Source organism: Opisthocomus hoazin, chromosome 2, assembly GCF_030867145.1.
Source record: "Opisthocomus hoazin isolate bOpiHoa1 chromosome 2, bOpiHoa1.hap1, whole genome shotgun sequence".
NCBI classification, from domain to species: Eukaryota; Metazoa; Chordata; class Aves; order Opisthocomiformes; family Opisthocomidae; genus Opisthocomus; species Opisthocomus hoazin.
In genome coordinates, this window is record NC_134415.1 from 7,558,459 (window position 1) to 7,586,434 (window position 27,976).

General features: G+C 42.2%; 1 protein-coding gene across 1 annotated transcript; it reads left to right on the plus strand.

Annotated features, from left to right (window-relative positions):
- The first annotated feature begins 878 nt into the window (after positions 1 to 878).
- LOC142364533 (protein ELYS-like) lies at positions 879 to 27,976 on the plus strand. Its single transcript, XM_075444182.1, has 19 exons — positions 879 to 999; positions 2,171 to 2,424; positions 4,409 to 4,589; positions 5,301 to 5,508; positions 5,927 to 6,043; positions 6,849 to 6,933; positions 9,739 to 9,889; positions 12,562 to 12,694; positions 12,783 to 12,964; positions 13,441 to 13,502; positions 14,104 to 14,232; positions 14,974 to 15,121; positions 15,206 to 15,356; positions 16,336 to 16,510; positions 17,098 to 17,392; positions 18,169 to 18,302; positions 18,761 to 18,830; positions 25,762 to 25,845; positions 27,954 to 27,976. The coding sequence occupies exons 1-19, from the start codon at positions 879 to 881 to the stop codon at positions 27,974 to 27,976; spliced, it is 2,703 nt and encodes a 900-aa protein (XP_075300297.1).

The following is a 27,976-nucleotide window of genomic DNA, read 5'->3' on the forward strand; positions in this document are numbered from 1 at the left end:
TCCAATATCTGCTTCCTGGACACATTTGGACAGGTTATGGGCAATTCTGGGCTTAATTCTGCCGGGAATGCTGAACGCTGTTTGGGGTGTATGGCTAAACGTGGTCGTTCAGGTGCCTTCTTCGGCCCATCAGCGTGGGTGATCCTATCGGTCTCGGCTGGCAGCTGGCACACGCGTTCGGGCACACAACACGGTGTCCTGTTGTGCTCCTCATTCACTTGCTGCGTCAACTGCTTCTCCTGCATTGGTTTGCCTGGGGCCTGCTTTTCTGAGACAGTGAAACGAACTGAGCCAGGCTTCTGTTAGTTCCATGTCTTCCACCTCGAGAGCTGTTGGATACAGTTTTAGAGAACTAATGGTGACAAGGCTTTGCTGCTGTGGCATTGTTTTGCTTGTGTGGTGGAGAGAATACTTCAGTGGGTCGGAGAGAGTCACCAAACACCTGGGCGTGTTGCCCGTGCTGCAAATGTTTTTGCAGTTCCACTTGTCAGCTTGCTGTTTGTAAAAGTCTGTGTTGGAAGGAGACAGTCCCAAGCCGCCTGGACATGGTCTAGGCGTGCTCTAGGTGCCCCTGCTTGAGCAGGGGGGCTGGGCCAGATGACCTCCAGCGTTCTGGAAGGCTCTCTCTGCCGTGTGATTGGTGGGGCTGGTGTCCCGCGGCAACGCTTCGTTACCTCCGGTCTCCCTCTGCGAGGAAGGCTGCGTGTGTGCGCTGCGCTGAGACCCTTCGCACCTGCGTCTGTCCCAGTGCCATCTTTTAAGGAAAAGCTGTGTAGGAGGTTATTGACTGCACACTGATGAAACTTCTGTCAATGTCAAAAACCTTTATGGCTGCTGTGAGCCCATTTTTGTGTTTTTTTCTTTCTTTACAGTGAAGAATGCAAGGCCTAACAGATCGGGTATCCAGCAGCCTGCTGCAGTTTCCAGAGGCGACTGTTCAGGCCCTTGGGGACGATGAGAACACCCCACGTTCTGTGCTGCGTGGGAATCTTTTTAGAGGTGAGCGTTTTCCCATAAACTTGGTCTTGGTATGAAGTTGTCATTGCCTGGAGGTTACCTGCAGCATCGGGTCGTAGTATCAGCTGTGTCAGGTTGGTGCAGTTAAGGTGACTCCCCAGGTTTAGAGAGAGCAGAAATGGTGTTTTATCGATTATAAATGCCAATATTAAAACTTGAGTATAGTTAAACTTTGAAATTACAAGCACCTGCACCAGTCTTGTGCTATTCAAAGAATTTCCGTGAACACGCAAAGTCAGTGAGCCCTCCTCAATTTCTGATGAAATAAAAGGCAGTTTTTGCAAAAGTACGAGTGTTGTTTGGGGCCGTTTTCATTTGCACCGTCAAGCTCTGTGACCATGATAGCATCGCAGGCAGAAATCATTCTACGGCAATGTTCCAGAGGCAAACCCCTTTGCTCTTTCTTTTCTGGTCTGAATAGAAACAGGAGGAAGGGGACAAGGCTGTTGAGCGCTGCAGCCGTATTTCCAAAGTATTTACTAGGGTGCTGATGAGTACGCAGTGCGAGCTGCTGACAGTGGCTAAGCAGATGAGGTAGTTGCCTTTCTAGGCTATCTGAAAGTGGAGCTGGGTGCTTGTCTGGATGTCTTGGCTTCTTTTAAGACCAGGTAGAATCTGTCTACCTGGCTGGAAATGCAGGACTCGAGTTAATACTTCCTTTGAGCTTGAAGGAGTTGAGCACAAAGGAATGTGTAAACATCCCATGTAGAAGTGTAAATTTCCGAACACAGTGCCCATTCTAAGGTCTGAAGCCCAAATCCCTGCCAAAGCAGGCATGCGTCAAGTACAATTAATAAACTAGAAATGGATTGGCTTAGAGTTGTTCTACTGGAAGTACACTGCAAGGCTTGTATTCCCATACGCATCTAGATGACTTCTAGCAAAACTAGAAACAAAACAAAGCTGCAGATGGTAGAAAGAGTTTAGATCAATGTATTGTCATCTTTATCCCAGACAGTCAAGTGGAAAATAATAAGGTTGTTGATTTTAAGATGTATGGCTTGAGAATTTCAATGGGTGATTTGAAAGAACTGACCGGGATTCGGTAAGGCGGTACTTTTATTGAAGGAAAGGGGCAGTGACTGTGATTTTTTCAGTTGTTTCCAATCTTCCGTTGGAAATGTGCTTTAGTCAGCTTCCGTTTCTCTTACAGGGAGAAATGGGCTAGCATGGCTGGCACGTGGTCCTCATCTTGAGGTAGTGAACTCTGTGACAGGAGAGCGGCTCTCTGCATACCGTTTCAGGGGGGCAAAGAAGCAGCCTCCCACTGTTCGTGCGGTAAAGGAGTTTTCCTGGCAGAAGAGAACTGGACTGCTGGTTGGGCTGGAAGAAGCAGAGGGAAGTGTTCTCTGTCTGTACGACCTTGGAATATCACGAGTGGTTAAAGCAGTTGTTCTTCCAGGAAAGGTACGTACTTTTTCATCAGTTGCATGAGGGAGATTTTCTATACCACAGAGAAGTGGTTCAGGAGAAACTATGAAGAAGCCTTGGTGGGACAACTCGGTAGTTGTGTGCTGAAGGTTATGAATTCTGGAATAAAGCCAAAGCTTGTCTGATCTTTTGCTCCTATGCCCTGACTGCTCCTGATTCCAAGCATATTTGGTCTGTTGCTTTCTTTTTGCTACTGGAGAAGTTAGATCAGCAGAGACAGAGCACAGGTATTGCTGGCTGGACTGTTAACTTCGAAACTGTGAGTGGGAGTAAGCGCAAGAAAAACCAAGCCAACAAAACTTGCACTTAGCCACTGTCCATATGATCTGAATTTGTCCTCTAACTCTTACTTCCAAAGTAGACAGAACATCATACATATTTTTAATCTGCCCAACTGTTGCTCTGATTTTCACACGGATTGTTTTTTCAAGTCAAATGCAGATCTGTTCTTCACATCACTTTCTGCACTGTTTGTCATGACTGTTTTAAAGGCTTTAATCAGCACCTGAATTTAGGGACTGTTTTCCGTGTGGGTGTGTGTTCTGTGGACAACGAAGTGGTACAGGTTAACGCTAACTTCGAGTACCTCTGGGCCAAGGTGTCAAGCCATTAGTCTATTAATACAGGGTATTTCTAGTGACTGTACGACTGCCTTTCGGTCCAAATGTGTTTGAAAGTCCTTGGAGTAGCACAGAAGATTGGAAATTGAATTGGATTTCTAGGAAATCTGAAACAAAGACAAGTCGTCTGAGTTACCATAGGTCTTTCTAAAGATTCGAATGCTTGTGAGCAAGAGGAAAGGTCAATTGTGTGGCAGACTGCCAGGGAGTGTAGCCATAGCAAGTGCTGGATCTGGGAGAGGAGAAACCTTTGGGGCTGAGGACTTTGGTTATTTTTCCCTAGCTGCGGAGGCAAAAGAAGTGTATATAAAACCATGCACTACCTTGTGATGCTCACTTCTTTCTTTTCTTTTCATGTACAACTTTGTTGGTGGTTATAACTCCCTGTTTCTGTTGTGTTGCATTTTGTAAGCAGGCGAAAGGATAGCCCGTGTTCTTTTGTTGTATGGCTTTAGTGCAGGAGTCTTCAGGTGCTTGTCTCTCTGCTCTAGCAGTCAGTGTTGTCCTGGGATGTGTTGCAGGTGCTGGCAGGTCTGCCTTTGCTTTGTCGTAAAGCCGCATGCAGAGCGCTTTGCGTGTTCAAGAGCGGTGTGCACGTCTCCCTTAGCTGGAGCTGGCTTTTCCCCTAACACGCTGCTGTTCTCTTTGCCATTGCTTTAGGCTGGCTTTTTAAATTTTGGTTCACATTCCTAGACGTGCTGGTGTGCATTTAAAACTGCTTCTACTTTATCGGGTGGTTATTTTCATTCTAAGTGAGGACTAGTGTACGGTTTACCAAGCCGCTGTCTCCCGTCAACACTTTCCAGAAGTGTTTCATTCGCATGGAAGTGGTGCGTCTGCCGTGCAACTCAGCCGCTGCCTCGCCTGACGTACAGCCACGATTCATCCTAAGAGCTATTTGGCAAAGAAGGCATAGACGGTACCACAGAGCTGATGGGCTGTGAGCAGTGGGAGAACTCGATTTACTTTTATCCTTCAGTCCCTTCAACATGATCGAGTTTCTTGCATATGACTAATTTTTTCTGTTTTCTTGGAGTTCGTTATTTCTAAGCAGGTGATGGACGTTGGTAGGCCGTAATACTAGAATGCAGCATTGAAGTTAATTCAGTGAAATAACCACAGGAAATCTAGTAAATGGAAGGCAGCAACAGATTTTTGTACAGGCCTCCCGCCCCCCGTCCCTCTCTTTTTGATGTGATTGGGAAACAATGCTCTTTTTGAAGTCTTATGATCCTGTGTTTACTTTCTTGTTTGTGACGTGCTAATTCTGCCTTCACCTTGGAGTGATTTCTATTTAGCTTGTCAAAGAGCTTCACTGTTAACTTGTAGTTTTCCTGTAGGTAACTGCTATAGAACCCATCACTAGTCACGGAGGACCCAGTGTGAGCTCTCAGCACCTTCACCAGAGTCTGCAATGGCTCTCTGGAGTGGCAGCAGTGGCTACAGATGTTGGTCATCTGCTTCTGGTTGACCTTTGTTTGGATGATTTATATTACAAACAGAATGAGCTAGAAGCATTGGGTAAGCTTGCAGTTTTCAAACTTGCGTTTAACAGTAAGACAAGGTGTGTCTTTGCAATAAACAATATGCATCCCACTTTGAAGGCAGGAGCGTGCAGCCATTCGCGACTACTCGTTACAGACGGTGGGCTGTCATCGTGCAGTCCTGAACTGACGAAAACGGGAGTGGCTGAACACTCCTTCTAATGCCGTAAGCGCCTCCCTGCTGCCAAGATCCCTCCGTCACGACGATTCTTGCCAGTGAGGTGTAGAAGTTTTACCGTGTGTGTCAGTGCAGCTGCCTGATAGGCGGTTGTGTCAGAGGTGCCCTATTTCTCAGGAAAGTTCTGCTGCTTCTGTTAATTGAGTTGGGGCAAATTTTAGGCTTGTTTTTTAAAATAGATCTGACTTCTCAAAAATCGTGCCTTTGGACGAATAACTTCAAATAGCTTCATCAGGAGGCCCAAACTCCTGATTTACAGAGTCCAAGAAGAATTTGCTATGAAGGTTAGACTTTTACCTGGTTTTGAAATAGGAGTGAGAATACCTGTCCGATCGGAGAGTTCTTCTGCTCTTTGAAGAGGTCCAAAATGGAAGTGGCAAAGAAGTGTTGCATCAGTGGGTATTTTGCCTGGGATGGTAGAATGAGATTCTACGTGTTGTCATGTCAGTGTTTAGCATGCAATGTAAATGGCATAACACATTCCTTTGTTGTGTGGTTCTGTGTGCATAGATCTAGAAGTTTTCACTAGAATTCCTGCTGAAGTTCCACAGAGAAGAGCAGCTGTGACCGGAGAAGGGAGACATCTCTCTTTCCAACTACAAAATCCTTCAGGATCAGCAATATCAACCCTGCACTACATCAGCAGAAGCAATCAGCTCGTTGTGGGTTTTTCAGATGGCTACCTGTCCCTATGGAACATGAAAACATTGAAGAGGGAGTAAGTAGGCCTTTACACTTGGCCATGCCTGGAGGTGCAGAGGTCTGTTTGTAGCTGTTGTAAATTTGTTTGGAAGATATGTTGCATTTTAAATTCAATATTTATGTACGCTACAAGAATAGCAAGAACCTTTTTGCTTGGCAACTGAAGGGATCAGTTATGTTGCATATCCTCAGGCAGAGGAGGACATAAATCCAGGTTATTGTGTTAGATAGGCAGTAATTTCCTCACCTCTTGACTGTTGCCTAAAATGTAGTAGCTACCTTGACTCACTTGTTTGAGATGGAAGTCTGACTGTCTGTTCGTTGAGGATAAGCATGTAAGGTGCTGTTTTCTCAGGAGATGCTTTGACAATTCTACAAACAGTAGGGTCACCTTTTCTATTTTTTCTCTTTTTTTTTTTTTCTTAACTCTGTAGGCACCACTCTCAGCTTGAAGGAGGAAGGATTCCTGTCTATGCTGTCACGTTTCAAGAGCCTGAGAACGATCCTCGCAATCGTTGCTACTTGTGGGCTGTTCAGTCTACACAAGAAAGGTGAATACAAACTTACTATGAGTCACTGTTGTGGTTTTTTTAAATGTTTCTTCACATACAGATGATACATGTGCGTTTGTTTTGTTTCTTTAGTTGTGCAGGAGATTCTCTCGGGTATGTAATGTGTTACGATGCAATGTTTACAGGATTGACCAGACATGAAGGGTGAGCTGATAGTTTGTGCCTTGTGGAAGAAGGCAAAGCAACAGTGGCTGTATTAGTTTGTGCTTGCCTTCTTCATGGCTTTCCTTTGTTTCTTGATGACTGCTTCATGATCTGTTTGATATTTGCACCATGGTATTAAAATAGCATTAGATCGCCGTTCAGCAGAAGAGTCAGTGGTTTCCTGCTGGGCTAATGAATGGAATTAGTGTGTGGAAGGGCTCGGTGTATGCAAGAGAGGGACTGGAACTTGCTGGGAAGGGAAGGAAGAAGAGGAGAAAGATCTCTCTCTCCTTCAGCATCAGCAAGCTATTGAATCAGCTCAGCCATTCGTAGAGTGACAATCTTTTAAAGTTTGACTTTAAAGCAGTTTTGATCAAGACCTCTCCACCGTGAAGAGCAAGTTCCAATAATGTTGAGTTCATGCAAGAGGTTAAGGCTTTCAAATTGCATGGTTAGCATTTGCCCCTGCAGCTGTTAGTGTCAACACTGCCTTCTTCATGTTTCAGTGGCTAAATGTGACCAATTACCAGGTTGTGGGAAGCGGTGTTTTTCTTTTCAGCAAGAGCCTACTATGAAGAAGTGAAAATGAGGACTATAAAGCAGCTCTATAATCAAATGTCATCGTTTATACCTTTTTCAGTGAAGGTGATGTTGTGAGCTTGCATCTGTTGCAGTTAGCATTTGGTGACAGAAAACGCTTGGCATCAGGACAAGTCATGTATGAGGTAAGACGTGCATGTATGTGAAAAGACGAAAAGAGTCAGTGAGTAGCAGTTAAAGTGTCAGGGCAAATCTTTACCATTAAAATTCAGAGATGCCTAGCAAGAAAAAATAATCTTTGGCTGAGTCTTCTTGGGCATGGCCTTTGTCCTTTCCTAAAATACGGTCCTATATCTTTTGTTTTATATTCTTGTTTTTCTTTTGCGCTCTCTTAACTGGACTTCTGATGAAATGTACCTGCAGTGTCTCTTCAGTGTTGATCCTGAAACTTAGTTGCTATAAAGATAGCTCGTTCTACTTTTTGGCTGGGTTACCTACGACATCTACTCTTAAAGCCAGCAAGAGAAGTCAAGACAGCACACAGTGGTATGACTTGGTCTAAAGAGGATACATAAATTTTTAGAACCGGCTCCAAAAATGTTGTGTTTAAAATAGAGAGGAGGTATCATTATATCTCAGCTGTCAAACAGATTGAAGATGCATCTGTGTAACGTCTGATTCCATTCAGTAATATGCTTGAAACTCTTCCAAAATCAGTCAGAGCAATTCTTTCCTCCTGTTTTTATACTTTCTCTTGCATAGTTTCAGTAGGTACGGAACGAAATAGGGGTGATTCTTGTATCATGGTCCTCTGTTTTTTTAGGGACTATGCGTTGTTTTATTTCTTGGGATGAGATGAAGTTTTGACCTTGGTCATCGCATATAGGACAGGTCTTTCCTCATTTGTAAATGTTGCTTTTGAATAGAGAAAGGTTGGTGTTTGGAAAAGGTGGTGTTTCTTTAAAAGGCATTGTCTCTCAGGGCACCAAGGTGTAAATATCTTCAAGTGATTCCGCAGGTTCTAAATATGGATGTCATCTCTTTATGGGCATTTTTTTTCTGACCTAAATATACAGTGCTCTGGAGGCACGGAGCAGCCTGACTGGCTTTTTAGTTGTAAAAGGGCTTTCGTTGCAGTGCACTTCTGCATCTCTTGTAGTGCCCTATAAGCCCTGTGGCAGGTTGATAGGAGAAAGTGCCTTTAATACTTCTTCAGTTTCATTTTTGAACTTCTGCTTTGGTTTATCCTCTTTCAAAAGTTCTTTGTGAGTACAGTCTTCGCAGTGGCCAAGACAAGACCTTGTAGTGCGGGCTGCTTTGCAAGAAACACCCAGTTGCCTATAGCCATTCCTCTCGTGGCTATTTTATTCTGTCTTGACACTTTCATGTTAAAATGTGGGACCTTTTCCTACTTGGCAGTTCTTTGCCCTGGTCATCTTCCTTTCCTGAACAAGATGTGCCGAGTGTCAGTTTTCACCTCTGAGGGCTGAAATGTTTCAGCAGCTTTTAAATGTGGGTCTGCTAGAAATTCGACTTGACGCTCTTTTAGAAAGGCACCCAAAGTGATTAAATGAGGTTCTTGTGTTTGTGACCGGCGACAGCGGTGGGGTGGTTAATGGAAGACTTTCAACCCTCTGCAGACTGCGCAACCAGTAATACATTGCCAGGCTTCTAGGAGGTGTGAGGCACCAGTCTCTGCATTTGGGATATTTTTACTCCCCTGCTGTTTCTGCTTCCCTGTGAGGAGCGTTGTGGAAGATGGAACCAGGAACCAATCTTACAAGGTGTTGCAAGGAAGAACTGAACAGCCAGGCCCTCTGTGGAGAAAAGACAGGTTCTTCAGCCACCTTCCAAATATACTACAGCAGCGCTTTACATTCCAGGAATCAGACTTGTGGCTATGAAACAGGGCATCTTTGACTTTGTATCGCAGTAATAAGTCACAAACAGGACTTGTGGAACACATGGCACAAATGAGCGTCAACTGTTGCTTTCAAGGCTGTTGTAAGTCTGTGCTCAAGTGATTAGCCTAACAGTGTATTTATGATCTGCTTTCAAAGACCTTTTTTGCACCATCTCAGCAGTTGCTAAACGTAGTGCATTGAATTGTCGAGCTGCTATTTGTCCACAATACACACATTCCTGCGTTGCATGGTAGACAGTTTGAACGAATCCTGTATTTGGAAAGCCAGTATTTCAGTTAATGCTTACTTAGAAAATGGTGGTATCAGAGGCGTAACACAGTCCTGCCAGGGTTTGTGTACATCTCAAAGTAGTTGGCTGGCTCTGTAGTAATTTGTGATGGTAAAGTCATAGTCTGTGTGCATTGCACGTCCTCTCTGTTTTCCCCTGGTGCTGTTGGCTGTGCTTGGTGAAGGAGCTGGGGGATATTTCACCTGTTAGTCTCTGACAAGATTAGAGGAGGAGGTGGTAAGAGTTTACATGGTTTGAAAGAAGACGGTTAATCAGTCAGCAGTTCTCATAGCTACTAGAGAGGGATGCGTTTTCAGTGTAGCGGTGTGCCTATAGGTAATACCTCTCGACAGAGCTTTAGGTGCAGTAATGGCATGACTTCTCTAATTTGGTCAGTTCTGTAATGAAGACATGCAGCGTAGATCTCCCAGCTCTGGGAAATTCAGGATTGGTTTTGTAAATTTTGCATTATTTCTCCTATTATTAATACTATCAGTATTAGTAGTGTGATTAATAAAACTTTTCATATTCAATTTGTAAGTCTCTCTCCCTTTTCCTCCTTTACCCTTCCTCTGGTGGGAGGGTGAGGTGTTAATAGAGCGTCTGCCACTGAGTTTGTTGCCGCCCTGCTTGAAGTGGTGACATGGAGTTTCTCTTTGCCATCAGAAGTAAGCTCGTGGGGAATATACAATATAGTAAACATGTTCTATTAGATAGATGCATTCTTTGCTATTTCAGTATACTGTATGTTCGTACCTCAACTGGCCCTTTCCTCTCTTCTTTTATTTTGTCCGCAGGGTTTGGAATACTGTGGCGAAAAGTACAGTTTAGATCTCGCGGATGGAGTCCTTCCCTTGAGAGGGCAGACCAGCAATATCAAGCTACTCAGCTGTCAGACTGTAGAAAAATTTTGCAACCACGTTAATGGAGACGAAAGCGTTAATGAAGGTGTGTTGTGATGTCCATGTGTGGCTATTCTAAAAGAAATGGTTTTGGAATCTAAGCAATGAATGCTGTTCTGTACCCGAGTCCAAAAGTCTTAAATATCAGTAGAGACATGCTTGTTTGGGTTATTGAAAAAGAAAAATCGGGTGCTTAAGTTGTGTGTGACTTCTTTAAAGGAAAAAAATAGGTTTTCTTGTATGCTGGCTGACAGGCTATAGCGATGTATGGTGGGGTCATCTGTATAATGCTGGTCAGTCGTTTTATTCCTCCAGCTGTCATCTCTGAAGCATGAGAGAACTCCCTCCTTTGCTTAGGAACGCTACCTGAATTTTTTTTTCCCTGTTCAAACAGGGCAGCTAGTTACAAGTGGTGTTCCTCAGGGCTCAGTATCAGGGCCAGTTCTGTTTAATATCTCTGTCAGTTGTCTGGACGAGGGGATCGAGTGCACCCTCAGTGAGTTTGTAGAAGACACTAAGGTGCGTGGGAATGTTGATGTACTTGAGGGTAGGGAGGCTCTACAGAGGGGTCTGGACAGGCTGGATCTATAGGCTGAGGCCATTGCATGAGATTCAACACAGCCAAGTGCCGGGTCGTGCGCTTAGGTCACAACAACCGTGTGTAATGCTTCAGGCTTGGGGCAGAGTGTCTGGAAAGCTGCCTGGAGAAAAAGGACCTGGGAGTGCTGGTTGAGAGTCGGGTGAGTATGAGCTGGCCGTGCGCCCAGGTGGCCAAGAAGGCCAACGGCCTCCCTGCTTGTAGCAGAAATAGTGTGGCCAGCAGCAGCAGGGTAGGGATCATCCCCCTGTACTGGGCCCCGGTGAGGCCTCACCTTGAAGAACAGCTTTACTTTAGGCTCCTCACTACAAGAAAGACCTTGAGTTGCTGGATCGTGTCCAAAGAAGAGCAGCAAGGAAGCTGTTTAAGCATTGGAACAGGCTGCCCAGGGAAGTGGTTGAGACACCATCCCTGGCAGTATTGAAAAGATGTGTAGAGGTGGTGCTTAAGGGCATGGTCTGGTGGTGGACTTGGCAGGGTTAGGTTTACGGCAGGGCTCGATGATCTTCAGGGTCTTTTCCAGCCTAAATAATTCTATGATCTACCTGTCCATTTTTTCCTCTCTAAATCTAATAGGTTCCTACACCTGCAAGTTTTGAAAGCGATAGCTTTCCTTGTCCACATAGACAGTCAAAACTCTGGTGGTGTCTTTCATTATGTTGCAATAATTAAATACGTATCTCTGGGTTTAAAAATTTGATTCTGCTCTGACCATATCTTTGAGCCTGCTGCAGTGGTGGCTTTCACAGCCTTTTGTTCTGACTGCATTCTTCACCTTCTGTCTCTCCTTACTGGCCTTACCTTCTGCCTGACATTGTAAAGAAGACACTTGCATGGTGTTTCTAGGCTATTTCTGTTCATTAGGGTTGATTTAGTCCTGAACTGGCAACTTCCGTCTCTTTTGTGATGCCATCCTTGATCAACAGCGTGTCAAAATCGAATTAAAACACCTCTGGATTTTCTCCACTCGTGTCATGTTTCTGAGGAGAGTGCCTTCCAATGGCTTGTTAAAACCAACCAAGCAACCAACCATCACTCTGCCACCCCTCAAAAATGCCCCGAACAAGACAAGAACCAAAACCCCCTTTCTGTCTCCTTTTTATGAAGCAGGTGGCGTGGAGAAATATCTGCAACTTTTCTGGTGGTTTCTAATCAGCTTTTATTCAGAATCTGTTGAAGTGAAGTTCTAGGCACACGTGAGCTTGTGTTGGATGTGGGTTGAGGCTAGCAGTGACGCTGTCTTCTGAATGGTGAAAAGAATGGATAGCTTGCTAGGCAGTTTCAGTGGCTAAGATAACGCAAGTGACGCAGGAGTTCACAAGGAAACACGGGAAAGTGGGTGAGGATCCCTAAAAGGTACTGATGAATTCAACAGAGAGCAGAGAAACGTTTTGCCAAGCAAAGTGTCGTCGTCTTCCCTACTCCGTTAGGGTAAATGATGTACCACACGCTGTGCTTCCATCTCGAGAAAGCGTTCTCCCCAGAGAAGACAGACCGTTCCGCTTCTCGAGAGAACAGGAGTACAATATCGTGGATGTTTTGTGTGAAAACCTTGATCCCGATTTCCTGTTTGTTGAGTTTGGGTTTTTTCTGTTTCTTTTGTGTGATACTTGTCGTCTTTCATTCCGAATATGCTGGCAAGGAGCTATCCTTAAAATCATAATGGAGTCAGATCTGGAACTTCATAATGCCAGCTGAGTGATACAAGTGTGTCCGATAATCATCTGTATGCTTTCTAAAAGTAGCAATGTATGTGTTCCAAGCATACTTTGTTTTGCCAAACTGGTCATCTAGCTAAGGGTCTCTTGATCAACCCTTCATGTATGGAAAACTTCAGCAGCTAATAATTGTGTGTTGGCTTTGGCTTGGAACCGATGCAGTCTGCACAAGAAAAAGGGGCAGTATGACTGGAACTTATCACAGAGATGTTTGCTAGTCCGTAATTTTGTTTTCATTAATCTTTTTAATTACAAAACGATTTCATGATTTAACTTATCTTAGGAATCGCAGTGTTTCACGAGTGGTAAAAGAGAACGAAGCCAAGCCAGAAAGTGGTGTTTTAAAATGATAAGCTATCTCCTATTTTCTACCTCTAAGAAACAATGTCTTGTCTTTTACAGTAATATCTCCTGAAACCAGTGTATCAATCTTCAGCTGGCAAGTGAATACGGCTGGTCAGGGAAAACCATCGACTTATTTGTGTGTGTTTGACATTAATTGCTGGTATCATGCTCAAATGCCAGAATCACTAAGGTAGATTTTTTATGGAGTTGTTTTCCATACCCCTACAAAGAAGTCATTTGAAAGTTGGCGTGTAGCTTATGCACCTGCTTTCTTGAAGGCCAGAAGAATTCCTTGATGACTGCCCCTATTTTGCGCTGTGGTCACCGGATCCTGTAATAAGCATGACGTCTCCAAACCTCATTTTGGATGTTCTGGTACACAAGCGGAGTCTAAGACGGGGAGTTTCACCTTCTTGTCTGCCACCTGAGCATTTTTTTCGTCCAAGCACCTATAATTTTGGTAGGTATTTCACTGCTTTTAATAGTGGTGAGCTTCAGTGGAGGTCAGGTGCCATTTAGTGGTTCTCATGTTCATTGTTTGTCACTCAAAAGGCAAACCAAAACCCAGCAACCCTCCCCCCTCCCCCAAGCCAACTCTGATTATGTTGTAGTGAGAAGGTATTTAATATTGTGAAACCTGTCTGGGAGTCTGCTGAGTTTTGGCGTTTGGTGCTTTTGTAATGTAGCCTGTGAAGTGGGGATGGTGATAAAATGAAATGACTTTGAACTGAAGCTCAAAGCGCAGCACCTCCACAGAACTAGAGATGAAATTTCCTCAAGCAGTAATGATTTTTTTGGACAAGTTTGGAAGTGATCTGATGAAGCAAATGGGTGCTCAGTTCTAGCTTTCCAGATGCTGCGATTTCAAACATGTAAACTGGCCATGACATAACAGTGAGAGTACGGAAGGTTGTCAAACGTTCATTGTTTCTGCAGATGGGATGTGCTTGCTGAGCTCCGGAGTTGTTCACGTGACTTGCACCGGCTTCCAGAAGGAGGTGATCTTTTCCTGTGTCTTTCTGGAGAATGTCAAGAGATGTGCCTTTTCTGGGTTTTCTATTGCACTCCTTTCAGTGCCAGAGAGCATTGTCTGCTCGTCCTGCCCATACGCACGCATAATTGCAGCTATATGCCTCCGGTTTGATGCAAATGGTAATGTTTTATGCCAGTATTTCTGGCATAAATCAGCTTCTGCACAAACAAGCATGGAAAGGGTCTTCTAAATTGTGATTTCAAGTTGTGTGTTAGTTTTAGCTTTTCTAGAGTGTAGTTTATGCCAATGCTGAGGGAAAAAGAAAGGCCTGCGTATTGACAGAGAAGCTAGGAGATACTTAATAAAGCATTGCAAGGGCTGATGTTTGGTGTTAAGGGACTTTCTTTGATAAACTGTAGCTGTTACTTTGGCTGCCTGCACTGTGTGAGACTCTAGGCAGCAATGCTTACTCAGATTGCTAACCTGAAGCGTATTACTGATGCAAACTTTCTGACAAGTGTGACAAGTGTGAGTGAACACCTACATTCTTTCTCTTAGTGGTTCTCCAGAACCTGCATGATTAAATAAAATGGTTGTCCTAACCTGTATTTTGACTGATGTTTCAGACCTTGAATTTTTTAAAGAAATCTGGTCCTGCAATAAGCAAAGCCATTCTTGGGAGCTACAATAGGTGCCTTGTACCTGGCTTGCTGTCTCCAACACCGATGGATGTCGTGCCATCCAGCTTGAGTCAGGTGAGTGCGTATCAGGGAGTCAAGGGGGAGCTACATCCGTCTAGTCTGAGAGGGCCATAGAGGCTACGAGACATGGTCATCTGATTTTCATCTTCTTTTCCAGTTGCTTTGAAATGCAGGTGTTGACTTAACTTAGCAGAAGTAGTAGTAGTCTTAGATCCAAACTACGGAGTTTGACTGGGAACAGCCCTGCCAGAGCTGTCTTTAGAGACCCGTCTGTTAGTTCTGTGCCACAGGTCCACACAAGGAAGCGTGCAGTCAGTGCTGGTCATGCGCAATCGAAAGCATCTTTCCCTCAGAACAACCTCCCACCCCGTCAGGTTCTCAAAGAGTTCAGTTCAGTGCAGTAGCTGACGATGTGGGTGTCTCGGATGCATGCGAGCTATTGCAAACAGGAGCTTGCTGCAGCTTACGTGATCATTGGCTTCCAAGGAAGTGGGCTGTGATAAACTATTGTCAGCTCTACCTGACAATTTCATCACCGCTTCCCCTCATGTTTCCTTCATCGGTAGGCTTTTCTGCAGCCCCTCAAAGCAGGCCTTCACCTCTGTCGCCTTTGCCTTGTGCTGCATTGGCCCCATTGGCTCCTCTTAGAGAACCTGCTGCCGTTCTGTGCAGTGGACGTGTTCCACTATACCTGTTGAGGACATTTCTTCACTACTTAGAAATAGCACAGTTAGTTCTGTGCAATGAAATTCCTGGAATTAGTTAACTTTTTGCTTTGCGCTTTTGCTTCACCAGAATGATCGTGATCCTTGCTTGAGAGAGACAGCAGTTGCCAGACATTCCCTGTCACACCAGTACGGCAAGAGCCTTCCCAGAGTTCAAAGGAAGCTGGCTGTAGAGAGAGCCAAGTCTTATCGTTTGCCTTCATCGGCCTTAACAGAAGGTAATTTTTAGGGGGGACCATGACGGGCAACTAACCATCACTTGGATGACCCCAGGCTGATATATTTTCACTCTTGCTTTACAGTCGTACAACCAAAGCCTTTATCAACCATAACAAAACAAGACAATGGAGGAAAACTGCATTCAGTGGTAACTTTGATCAGGAACATGTTGTCCAAAATCAGAGAAGTACTGGTAGGAAATGAGCAGAAAACCAGGTTCTCGCACTGTGATAGGTAAGCCGCCTTTTAACACAGTTCAGTCTTGAGCTACGTGTTTGGAGAGAGAGAGGAAAATCCATTTGAATTAGGTTAGTGTTTTGGAGGGCAGGTGCACCTGAATAAAGCTTTGTTTGGCTTTTTTTTGCACATACAATATATGACACTTAAGAATCAAGACGTCATAAGTAATATGTGTCGAGAGAGACTTTTTCTGCTGTGATAACCGAATTGATGCAAATACATGTATTTGCATTGTGGTGACTGAGTTTACCGAATTTCAGCTAGCTGCAACTAAACCTATGATTACCCTCCAGCTGTTGGTGTATGAATTTTGACAGGCTGGACTGTGTGATCAAATAGCAACCTTACACCACTTCCTGCCCAGTTTCTGCCTCGTTTCTGCCCTTTTGCAGTTCGAAATAGGCAGAATTTTAAAGAGCGGAAAAGAGCCTCATAGTTGTCTGATGATTTTCCTACAGGTGGTACAGTGAAAGAAACTCGACCTTAATTTCTATTTTCTGTGCATGCTCAATTAGGACCTGTTTGTTTATGGAAAGGGAAGCAGCTTTCTCACCGGATATTTTAAAAGCTGCAGCAGCTTAGTGATAAAGACAGAGAGGGATCGTAACGAAATCACCATTGATTTGAAGTGGTAACAAATACTGGGACAGACTTTTGTTGAGTTCGTTCACAACCTCCAACGTAGCAATTGCTCTCTGTCTACAGAAGACTAATAACAGATTGTTCTTTAAGAGAGCTCTGTTGTTATGTTGTTATGTAGTGTTGGATAGCTGGGCAGAATGTGAAGCCCTTGATTCATTGCATAATGGGAGCCACAACTTGGAGGTAGATATGCTGGTAAAGGACTTCCTAATTGTTCTTAGTTCTTTCTGTTTTGAAACTTGAAGATTTCACAGTGAGCAAGTAATCGGTAGAGCTCCTCCAGGTTTGTTGTGCAGCTTGATGATGAATTTTTCTCGTTCTGTTGATGAAGTGAAACAAACCACCAGGAGTCCAAAATGTCCTCTTCAGAAAATGGCCTTAAGGGGAAGTGTGTGCGTTCATCTGAAGAACGTAATCGAGGAGCAGCTGAAGTTGAAGGAAATGTTCCTTTTCCCCAGGAAGAAACAACTGCTTCTAACAATCTTCCTACAACAGAGGAAAGTAGGGTAAGTGAACTATTTTCCCATCTTCTACAAAAACGAAAACACTTTGCCAGTTGAGGACACTCCTGTCTTACCGATAGTTAGAAGGCACACAAAATCATCTGAGATTTTTTTAGCTGCTTAACACAAGTTCAAACCTCATTACGTAAGGGCAGATTTTCTTTTTTTTTTTTTTTACGTTTTTCTGCTGTGCGCTTTCTGTACCTCGAACACACAGAGTAGAAGCTGCCAAGATCTGGGCCTCTGAGAGCTGTAGTAGTACAAGAAAAGCGCCTGCACTATTTTTGAAAATAACCGTGCATTCATTTGGTTTACTAGAACTTGAACATTTCTTATTTGACTTAAAAAAGAAATAGTTTTAACGCTAAAGATAGTAAGCTATGTTGGGGAGTGCAGCTTGTCGAACTTGGGTGGCATTTGCCAAAGGAGAAAATGCTGAGGGAAGCAAACTCATTGTCAGAATGATTTAGGTGCTTAGGTCCTTTACTGTTTGTTCCTCATTAACATAAACACAACTCCCAGTTATGAGTTAATTTCAGTGTCAAGATATTTCCAGATACCTAACACACTTTACTGAAACTGCTGTCAAGGATGAAGAGATGCAGCCTAGGGACGAGCTCCTTTTACCTGTGCCATCTAAAAGAGGCAGAAGAAGACCACCGAGTTCATCAGAAGTGTCAGAAAATGCTGACCTGCGTCTGTCTAAATCAGCGCTTCCTCAACCCGAAGTGACGCTTCCTGTCACTCCTAGAGGAAATGCTAGGAAGAGGGCACAAAATCTCTTGGCGGCAGACACAGAAGCCGTCTCTGCTCAGGATGGCTTCCGTTCATGTGGGAAGGTGGAAATCTCTCCTCCTCTGACAAAGCTGAGAAAGAAATGTAAAGGTAGGGGCACTATGTTTATATGCAAAGTGGGGCACAATGCGTTTTTTTGTAAGCCACAGAAAACGGACTGTGGGGTTGGCTTTAAGTATTGTAAAGAATGTAGCCATGCAACATAAAAAATTTGTAAGAGGCAATTCAGCTTTTTCCCTAACTCTACGTGACTGGCTGGCTAGCTGCGATGGAAGCAGAGGATGAGGTTCATCTGAGTAGAGTGAATGGAATTTTGAGCTGGTTTTTTTTCATGACCATGATTTCTGTCAGTTTTGAAAACTGGAGGTTATCTGTTAGTATGTGATTGCCATCCCAACAGAGAGATAAAGGAGGCACGCTTCCAAATTCTGCTTGGTTTGTAAGTTAAGATGAGCTGCATCTTACAACAAACTATAGAGCTGTTTAATTATGTGATTGTTTTTCATGGGCATGTACTTCGTAGGTGAAGTTACTGCTCATAGGATTCTTTTTATTTGAGTACATGATCAAAAAATGTTTTTGAGATGTGTGGGGACTGTTGCTGCCTCTTGAGCAGAAGAGCTTTGATCATGTAAGTGCAGGTAAAAATCACTCCAGTGGCTTACTTCTGTTTCACAATTTACTTGAAAAGAATGGATCCCAAGAGGCAGTTATGGGGGAGAAATACCTCCACACCGAGCGTTTATAAACATGATTGGACCTTTTATTTCAGCAAGCTATTGTGCTCTTGATGATCAGCTTTCATTTCTCATCGCTGTCCTTTGTGTATATTGCACGTGCATGTTAACAATACGTTGTCATTTTAGGTGGAAAAGCAGCCCATCCTGTGCAGCCTAAGGATTTAGACCCGGACTTGTCTGTTCAGTTTGTCTTTTCACCCCGTCTTTTGAGGTCAAGGAGAACAAATGTACCTAGCGTTTCCCGAATTGTGAAGGAACCGGTAAGTAAAAGCTCTAGTTGTCTCATGTTCTTGATTTTTGCTCGGTACTGCTTTTGGAAACCATACTTTGCAATGCCTTGCCTTTTTCCTTGGAAGTATAACTAAAAAGGGAGCTCTAAAGTAATCAGCTAAAGAATTTATTTTCTTTCATGAAAACTAGCTATAAAAGGAAGTTTTGTGTCTGTGTTAGTCAAGAATTAAGAACTACGGCTTTGCCTTTCACAAAAGACACAGTGGCTTTCTTTCAACTTACTTGATGCGTTTTCTGCTCATTTCAGAATTTGAACTTTTAGGATGGTAGAGTAAGTTGAGATGGAAGGTTTGTTTTCTGTGGAGAGAAACTGTAGTGCTTTGGGAAATAACTTTGGCATGACTTCTTCATGTAAGAAAGGTGCCGTTGTATTTTGTAGAAATGTCAGAACTTGTGGATGAGTGACGTTTCTGTTTCCTTAACATAGGAGCTTCCAACTAAAGAGGAAGAGGATTCCAAATCTATGGAGTCTGTGGGAAAGCAAAAATTGAAGCGAGGTAGAACTGCAAAATCAAAAAAGAAGAAAGCAAGCAAGTACGAAATTCTTTTTGAACACCTCTGTGCATTCCTTTATTGTGGTAGTGATTCGGCTGTTAGCCACCTAACTTCCTCACTTGGCTGTGCAGTTCTGCTCTGACTTTACAAGCCTGTCGAGCTTCCTGGTCTGATAGAGACCTGTTTCCCCACTTAACGGTTTAGTTTTCTGATGGAAACAGAAGAGGGAGGGGGCAGAAAAGGGCAAGTGGGTACTGCTTTTTTCAAGGATGGCGTGCCCTTGTATTGTCTTATTCCGCCTGATGAAACCACGCTCCTACGGTCTTTAGTTCCCCATAGAAGGCAGGAGGGGGTCAGAGAATGGGTAGAGAGAGCTTCTTGTTTCCGGACATGTTTTCTGGTTCCTTGTGGAGCACTGTTTGAGGGTGTTTGCCTCTTGAAAGCTGGGAGAGGGGGCTCTAAAAGCCCATAGGAATAGTGACTGAGAATGCTTGGGACAGTCTGGTAAGGAATGAAAAAGGAAGCTTATTTATGTACCTTTTTTGCCTTGACCATATGTACAAAGAAGCCCAGAAATACTTCTTTGGCATTGATTTTGTTATTCCACGGGGGTTTTGTTGTTCTCTACTAAATACTGTTGGTACTAACAAACCAATTTGATATGTGCAAAGAAGCCCATAAATAATTCTTCGGCAGTGATTTTGTCATTCCACGGGGTTTTTTTTCCTCTACTAAATACTGTTGGTACTAAAAAATCAGTTTGATACTTCCCTTTCTTTACAGAACCACAAGAAAATAAGGTTCTTGGTCACCTCCACTCAACGGAAATAACATTTGTCTTCCATTAAAATTGGAAGTCCAGTGGATGGAACAAAAAGCAAACAGAAAGAAGATGCAGACATGGCAGAGAAGACTCTACGGAAGAACAAAAAAAGACTGTCTAATTTTCCAAAGCCAGTTGTGCGCTGGAAGATGCTCTATCTGTTTCTGAACTTTATAATGTACACAACTGTTTGTAAAGTCATCAAAATTGTGTGGATTAATAAAAAGAAAAAAAATGTAATTTGTAAGAGATAATTTATATAAATTATTGTAAAATTTCATAAACAAATGGTCTCAATAAGTAACTCCATATGGAGTGTGATTTCCTTATTCTCTGCAGTTTTCTATTTTATATTAAGAGTTCTTACATTTATATAATATGTAAATACAGCTTATTTTAGGAATGTTCAATACAAATGTGTAATTCATGGTGTGCTTAATGTCTGACGGCTTTTTGAGGGAATAGTGGGTTGAGTGGCCTGTATTGCTTAGAAATTATGCTGTTGGTTTACAAGAGTTGCTGACCCTCAGAAGTAAAGCCAAAAGCTTTTGAAGCTTTTTAAAAGTTTGCGTAGAATTTCTATAACAAGCCAAAATTTAAAACAAACTACTTCCAGTTTTATAAATGATGTTGGACCTTCTGGCACAAAGAACTGGGCTGATGATACAACCTGGTCATTCCTCACATTCACGGTTAAGTTGTACTAGGCTGAAGTCAGACTGTAAACAGTTGTCTTTGTGGCTGTGCAATATTTCTTTGTATTTGTCTTAAACTTTGGGAAAGCTGCTCCTTAGTTCATAAAACTCGATCACACCTCAGATGTTTCACTATTTTTTACAGTTTGTTGTCAGCAAAAATGAAGCGTAGAGAGGGTGTGATGCTTAGAATAAGATCTCAAATTTAAAGGGATATTACCCACATACTTTGAAATTTGAGCCAAAATGATTGCCATAAGGTTACTAGGAATGCTACTCTAGTTGAAGTAGTTCTTGTCTGCAATACTGGAAGGCTGCATATCACAGCACTGAAAACCTGATGGTAAAGCTCACGCAGCAGTCTGAACAAGGTACAAAAATGTACAGAAATCTTAGTTACAAACCATATTTTTGAGTAATTATTTCTTTAATAATCTGGGGTTATGGAGTAAATGTCCTTATAAAGCTTCAATCTGTCAAAATAAATTCAAAAAATCTATTGTTTTAACAATGGACATGGAAGTACCATTTTGATGTGCAGTCTTTTAGACTATGGATTATTTTTATGTATGTTAATTTATGTATGGATGCAGCTTTGAAGACTACAGAATGGTGGAACCTGACATCAAAGTTTTCATTTACCAAAAACTGTGACAGTTACTCCAAGAAATAGTTTATTGGTTAACTAATATGTTGTACGTAACGAATGAATGTGTTAATAACCCACTGAGCTTATAACAGAAATTTCTTCTGGGGCCATGATTTTCCTATCTCGGAACAGGCCGTTCTAGATCAGCAGCAGCTGCGTGCATTTAGAGCTGCGTTTTCTTTCTCATTACCCTACTCTGATTTGATTGGTGATAAATTGAACTCATTTTCCCAAGTCATATCTGTTTTGCCCATGACGGTAATTGGTGAGTGATCTCTCCCTGCCCTTATCTCGACCCACAAGGCTTTCGTTGTAATTTTTCTCTCCCCTAACCAGTTGAGGAGGGCAGTGATAGAGCAGCTTTGTTGGGCACCTAGCCTCCAGCCAGGCTAAACCACAACAAACTTAAATGAGTCTATGATTCTATTCTATGTTATGGGTTGACCTAGGGTGAAAATCAGTATTTGTTGGCACTGTTTATCAAGAAACCTGCATGTAACTGAGCTTGAAATGGTCCTCCCTTTTAGCTTTCTTCTGCAGTCTCATGGTTTGTACTACCCAGTAGCTCTGCTACTGCACCTGGGAAAAGTTTTGGGTCCTGCTGTAGGATACTTCATCAGCTCTAAGCAGCATATTACGTGAGCTGGTTTTTTTTTTTTCTTCTTAAATCATGGTTTTATGTACGTTTTGAGACTACTACAGCTTTCTCTGAGAGTTAGAGAAGCTTCGTTTAAGTGATTAACCTCAAAGTCTTTCTTCGTAAATTCATGTGGACCTGTAAATTCTTTCCCACTGGCCTTTTGGCTTTTCTACCACGCAGTTCTTTGGCCGTTTCTGCAAATTTACTGCTAGCAGTCTCCTAAGGGGATTTGATTGGTTTGTTTATTTTGAATGAATCCTATTTTCCTAGCATCCCTTATACCTCCAGCAACCTTCAGAATTTCTTATCTACCTTTGCAGCTTTCCCTCTGCTGATGACAGTAATCTTATTATAATCTATTCCAGCCTGCAGAGAATTCCAATGAAACCTCTTCAACGTGCCTCAGCACACTTGCTAGAAAGGCAGGGTGACTCACACACTGAAGTTTTTAAGCAGTGTTTGAGGAGGAGAGAACTGGATAATTCAGAGAATTGGCAAGGTTGTAATGACAACTGCATCAGTTTTGAGCCTGCAGAGAGGGAATTGAACCCCTGTGGGCTGCTGACTATTTTGCCGGACAATGTGAGATACGATCGCTGCCTTTGCTGAGTATCACAGAATCACAGAATGGTTTGGGTTGGAAGGGACCTTATAGATCATGTAGTTCCCACTCCCTGCCTTGGGCAGGGACACCTTCCACCAGTCCAGGATGCTCAAAGCCCCGTCCAGCCTGGCCTTGAACACTGCCAAGGGCGGGGCAGCCACAGCTTCTCTGGGCAACCTCTGCCAGGGCCTCACCACCCTCACAGTAAAGAAGTATCTTTCATCCAGGAATTTCCAAACATTGCACAGGTATTCAGCCACAGGGAACAGAAGGAAACGTGCAGAGCTAAGAGGAAAGCATACAGAGAAGACCTCTATAATAGACTGAAATCAAGGACCATGATGCAATATTGTTGAAAACTACTGTGTCAAGCCTGCAACAAATTTGCATTTCTTGATTTTATGCTGCTGACTAATTAGGCTTAATGTGTTCAGTGTACTCTGAATGAGGTCTTAAACGCACTGAAGAATATGTTTCAGTACTTAAAAGCAATGGAAATAATCCTGTTAAATTTGATTTGGCCAAGTCCCTGGGTGACATGCATAATGCTGGCAGAAAGTCCAGTAAGCTGAATTACATTTCCTGTATACACAGGAACGGCAACGTTTTTTTGTAAACCTAATGTGTAGCAAATGAGCAAGGCATCACCTAGAAAAAGATCCTACTTTCTTGCTTCATAGTATTAATATTTTTTCATAATTGAAATCCCATCTAGTAAACTATATTAATAAATTGAATCAAACTTAGCAACATTCCTAAGGGGAAAAACATTTAGATAACATTCACCAGACACTTATTTATTTAGCTAAGTGTCTCCATTTTATTGGCTTATATCCACACATCTTCCTATGTTCAGAGTACGAATAATTTCTTTTGTTGTTTAAATTTGATTAGTTCATGCTATTTAAAATTTCTATAATCATATAAAATACCTGTAGCTCAAAACTCTCAGGCTACAGAAGACACATTACTTTCTCAGGGCTCTTTGATGCTGAATGAGGAACATTTGTCGTAACCAATTAAGCGCTTAGGAATTTAAATATAGTGATTATATGTTCTAAGAGAGAAATAAAATCAGATCTATCTATCTTCTCTTATTTAACATAAGTCTATACTTACAGATCTGCAGAGATCTTCTATACAGAAGGTCCTTCTAAGCAGAAGAAACCATACTCCCAACTCCCCGACCCACTGAGGACAGTGTAGTATACAAAGCAGAAAGGAGATCTTCAATCCACATGACTTCAGGCAGGTTCTTACTAAGCTAATGAAGATTTCTCCACGGAATATTGAAGAGAAAGGAACCTATTTATCTTCAATAACACACCTAGCTTAACCTTCTGTTCCCATTTCCTGGTCCTGCTACTGCTTCAACGATGCTTATGCCATCCCATCACCTTTCTGGTCATCTTCTGGTCTCAGTCACGCTCCTTTCACTGGCACATGCATAACTTTAAAATCACTGTTATGACTGTACTCTCGAATCACTCAATGACCTGGGATTCTCAGTGTACTCTAAGTAATATTATTTCAGATATAACAAGGTTGCACAAATCAAGGTATGGTCAATAGAAGATCGATTTTTTTTTTGCCATGCTAGTTTAAATGAGAGGCAGCCTTTCATTTTTCAAAAGGGAAGAATCAACTTGAATGAGCCTGAAAGCAAGTACAGTCTCAGTGTCTCAGGATGCTTGTAATGGCTAATCCATGCCCAGAGAACTTTTTAAAGTATAAATAAGGTGTAGGCATTTCTTCCTCCAGCGCTCCATTTCCTCTGCTTGTATTTGTGTGGCATGGGCTTTACATTTACAAAGGCTCTTAATCTTATTGCCTGCTGGGAATCTGTTAATAACTTCAGGAGTGACTGGGGCACATTCTTGTCCCCAGTTGCCATCAAATATTATTAAACCAGAGAGTTCTTCAGGCCAGCAATTCTGTCCTCACAATGTGTCCTATTTCATCCCAGGGTGAGCAGGTTACCAAATCAATGTCACTAGTAGAGACGCCTGGCACCTTTCTCATTTTCTCTTCATTTACTTTTGTTTCTGTCTGTCAAGGGCCATTTCTAGGTTTACTCATTAATTATCTATTAAAATGTCTCACCTTTTTCCTAATCTGTTTTCACACTTGTGAAATGAAGACTGCATCATCACCATAAAAGAGTAGAACAGACTTAGCTGGAGGAATCAAGATCAGTCGTAGGGGACTGATTTCAAGCTTGCTTAGGTCTAGAACTACTGTAAATTGCTTCAGTGCTGCAAAATGTGTTTGTTGTTTTTTTTCCTAAAATACACATTTTGCTCATGAGAGGTACCAGTCTTACAATCCCAGAGCTTATGAATACATGAAATACTCCAGTCTTTCACCAGTGATGTGTGGGCAAGAGTGGATCCGCTTCCAGATCGAAATCTTAGTAATTTCTAAACTGAACTCTGTAATACTTTCCTCTAGAGATCACAGAATCACTGAATGGTTTGAGTTGGAAGGGACCTTAAAGCTCATCTCGTTCCAACCCTGCTGCCATGGGCAGGGACACCTTCCCCCAGCCCAGGGTGCTCAAAGCCCCATCCAACCTGGGCTTGAACCCTGCCAGGGAGGGGGCAGCCACAGCTTCCCTGGGCAACCTCTGCCAATGCCTCACAACCCTCATAGTAAAGAATTTCTTCCTCACATCTAATCTAAATCTACCTTATTTTAGATTAAAGCATTACCCGTCGTCTACAGTATTTTGTGCTTTAAATCTGGACTGTGATGTGGCTAAGACTTCTTATCCTTTACAAAGCAGGGACTTTACAGAACCTGGCAATATTTTTCATTTCAGTCAACTTACCAGAGGACCTTATGTTCTTACAAGAAAGGTTCCCACTACTGGTGACTAGTGTTTGAAATTCATTTTCTGTATTTTTTCAGTGTTTTTTCACGACGTTTTAATCCCTTTCTAAAGTCACTGGTAAAATTCCCTGGCCAGCATTAAGCACCAAACCTGCAGTTCAGATCACAGAAGTCGTCAATGTTCCTTTTTTTTTGCAAATGTTCAGGGACTGAATTTTGATAGTCCTCACAGCTTTTTCTCTTCTGTTCTGTTCATGCTTGTCCTTAGAGGTGTTCCACCTCGTTACTGCATATTATGACAGTTGTGCTTTTGGAAATGTTTTCAGTTGTCTTCGAAACCGTTCTTCAAAGCAGACTGCAGATAAATTGTTCCCCTCAGCTTTTGTTACACCTTTTCTTGTACCTCCTCAAGAAGCTAGAATGTTTTCTTGCTGTTGTTTGTTTGGAGATCTCCTTGGTTCCTGTCTTATTTATTTAATAGAACCTTTCTTGTTCTTTGCCCTATTTTTAGTTTAGTTTAATTAGTCCTATTTTTAGCTGTCCTTTATAACACAAGGATCAGCCTCTTTATTATTACTTTGAGACTTAAGTTGTCTCATTATATTTAAAACACAAATAGCTGTTCTTTTGACCAGTTAGATTTTACTTCCGCTGCTGTCACAATCTGTCATTTTTATTACATTCTTTTAGTTTGTCAGAGGCTTTCTGTCAGCATCCGAACTCAGTTTCGAACTATCGTTTCCTTTCAGAGTGATGAACTCTTTGAAGCTGATGGTACCGCACAGCAGTGTCTGAGGTTTAACATATCACAACAGTGTTTACTCCCTTTCCTTCTTCATTAATGTTTCAAATGTGGTAATTTTAATTTAACTCTATGCCAGGATTCTGACGGGAGGAGGAAGGGAAGATACTTTCTGCACTCACCTATTCCTTGAAATCTTTTAAATACTACATACCTAAGCCTTGAATAGCAAATGTGGCATAACCACGGATCAGAATTTTAGTGACTGATCATGTCAAGTGTCTTAATGGAAAAAGAGTAACTTCTCTACATCGTATTTTTCCTTTAAGAGGTATCTCTGGTCTGTCTGCATCATGAATACTACACTTCAGATGCATAGCACATTTTCCCACCTGTTGTATTAGATGTAACATTACAGCCATATAAACATACCAGCTGGTTAGCATGATTTTCTTGGCCATACTGTTCAGATCATCTACTGTAATTTTTTTTTAATGAGCCTCTTGTGGGAGTTGGTGATTGCAGCAATTTCACGGCCTTTCAAGCCTACAGTTCATAGCAAAGTTAGGTGTAGAATTATACATTATTTTAGGTTGACTAGTAATTGTTCTAAATTGTGCCTGATGTTCTTTGAAACAAGCAAGAGCATGAATAACACATTTTCTGTAGCTCTATGAAATACCAAAATTGTTTTTATCTTTCACTGGATTTCATTATTTCTGTAGAAAAAATAGAAGCAAAAGAGGTTGTTGAGGTCTTGGTTGTTGTAAGCTCTACTGTACAGAACACGTCAGATCTACATTTGGTTTAATCTCAAGTAAAAAATGGCAAAAATATTACAAAGTGCTACAAATGGTAGAAAAGATTAGATTATAATACATACCATTAATTGAGAAGATGTCTTTGAATATCACTGGTAATCATCCTCCATTAAATGCTGTTTCTCAAACTGTACGGTATATTTTCCTGAGGTATTTCTACCAACTCAAGTGCACGAGTTACATTTTGTGTTATTTCTTCCTCCATACTTGTGCTATTTAATCATTTACCCAACAACCAAGCATTATTGATAATTTCAATCAGTTAGCCCTACCAACCTTTCTCCAATAGCTTTCAAAGAATGACGAAGTCACAGTCACAGCCTTCCTCCAGTGCACTTGTGGCAGGTTCCAATGAAGCTACCCTCACAAAAGTGAGTATGATGTCACTATGCCAGCAAACAGACTATTATTTTAGACTGTGTAAGCACCACTGGGCTTCATGACTTGCCCGTGAGTGCCAGCAGTTTCTACATGTTGTCCTGGTTTCGGCTGGGGTAGAGTTAATTTTCCTCCCAGTAGCTACTGTGTTTTGCATTTCATACAAGAAGAATGTTGATAACATCGATGTTTTTAGTTGTTGCTATGAAATCAAGGACCATTTCCAGTCTTTCACATTCACCTAATGAGCAGGTGTGCAGGAGCTTGAAGGGAGCACAGCACGATGGCTAGCACAACCTGGGCAATGGAGATATTCCATACCATAAACATCATGCTCAGTTTATAAATGGGGGTTGGCCAGGGGACAGGAATTGTCTTTTCTGGGAACTGAACTCTCTTTTTTGCACGAGTCCAAATTTTTTCAGGAGTTCTGCAAAATCCACGAGTCCCATGATGGCTGCTCGGGGACTGGCTGTGAATCGGTCATTGGGTGGTGAGAAAAAATTGTATAGTGTATTGCTCGTTTTGCATATTCTATTATTATTATTATTATTATTATTATTATTATTATTATTATTATTATTATTATTTCCTGTGTTTTCTTATTCATCTGTCTTCATCTCAACCCATGCATTTTAGCTTTTGTCCATTCTCCTCTCCATCCCACTGGAGGGGAAGGGGAGGGGTGAGCGAGCGGCTGCCTGGTGCCTAGTTGCTGGCTGTCAGGTTAAACCACGACAATGTTTATCTGAAGTTATCAAGAAAAGGTATTGGAGAAATGGCATATGCTCACATAAAGAAAGTCTATTCCAAAACACGAGTCCTGAGAATTAGTTACAATTCAAAATGCACTCATGGCTCCAGTAAAAACTTCTTGCTTATGGCAAGTCTTCTTTTTCTTTGTTTCCTTCTTTTCTTTTTATGTCTCTTTGCTTTTCTAGGTCTTGATATGTTTACTGGTTAG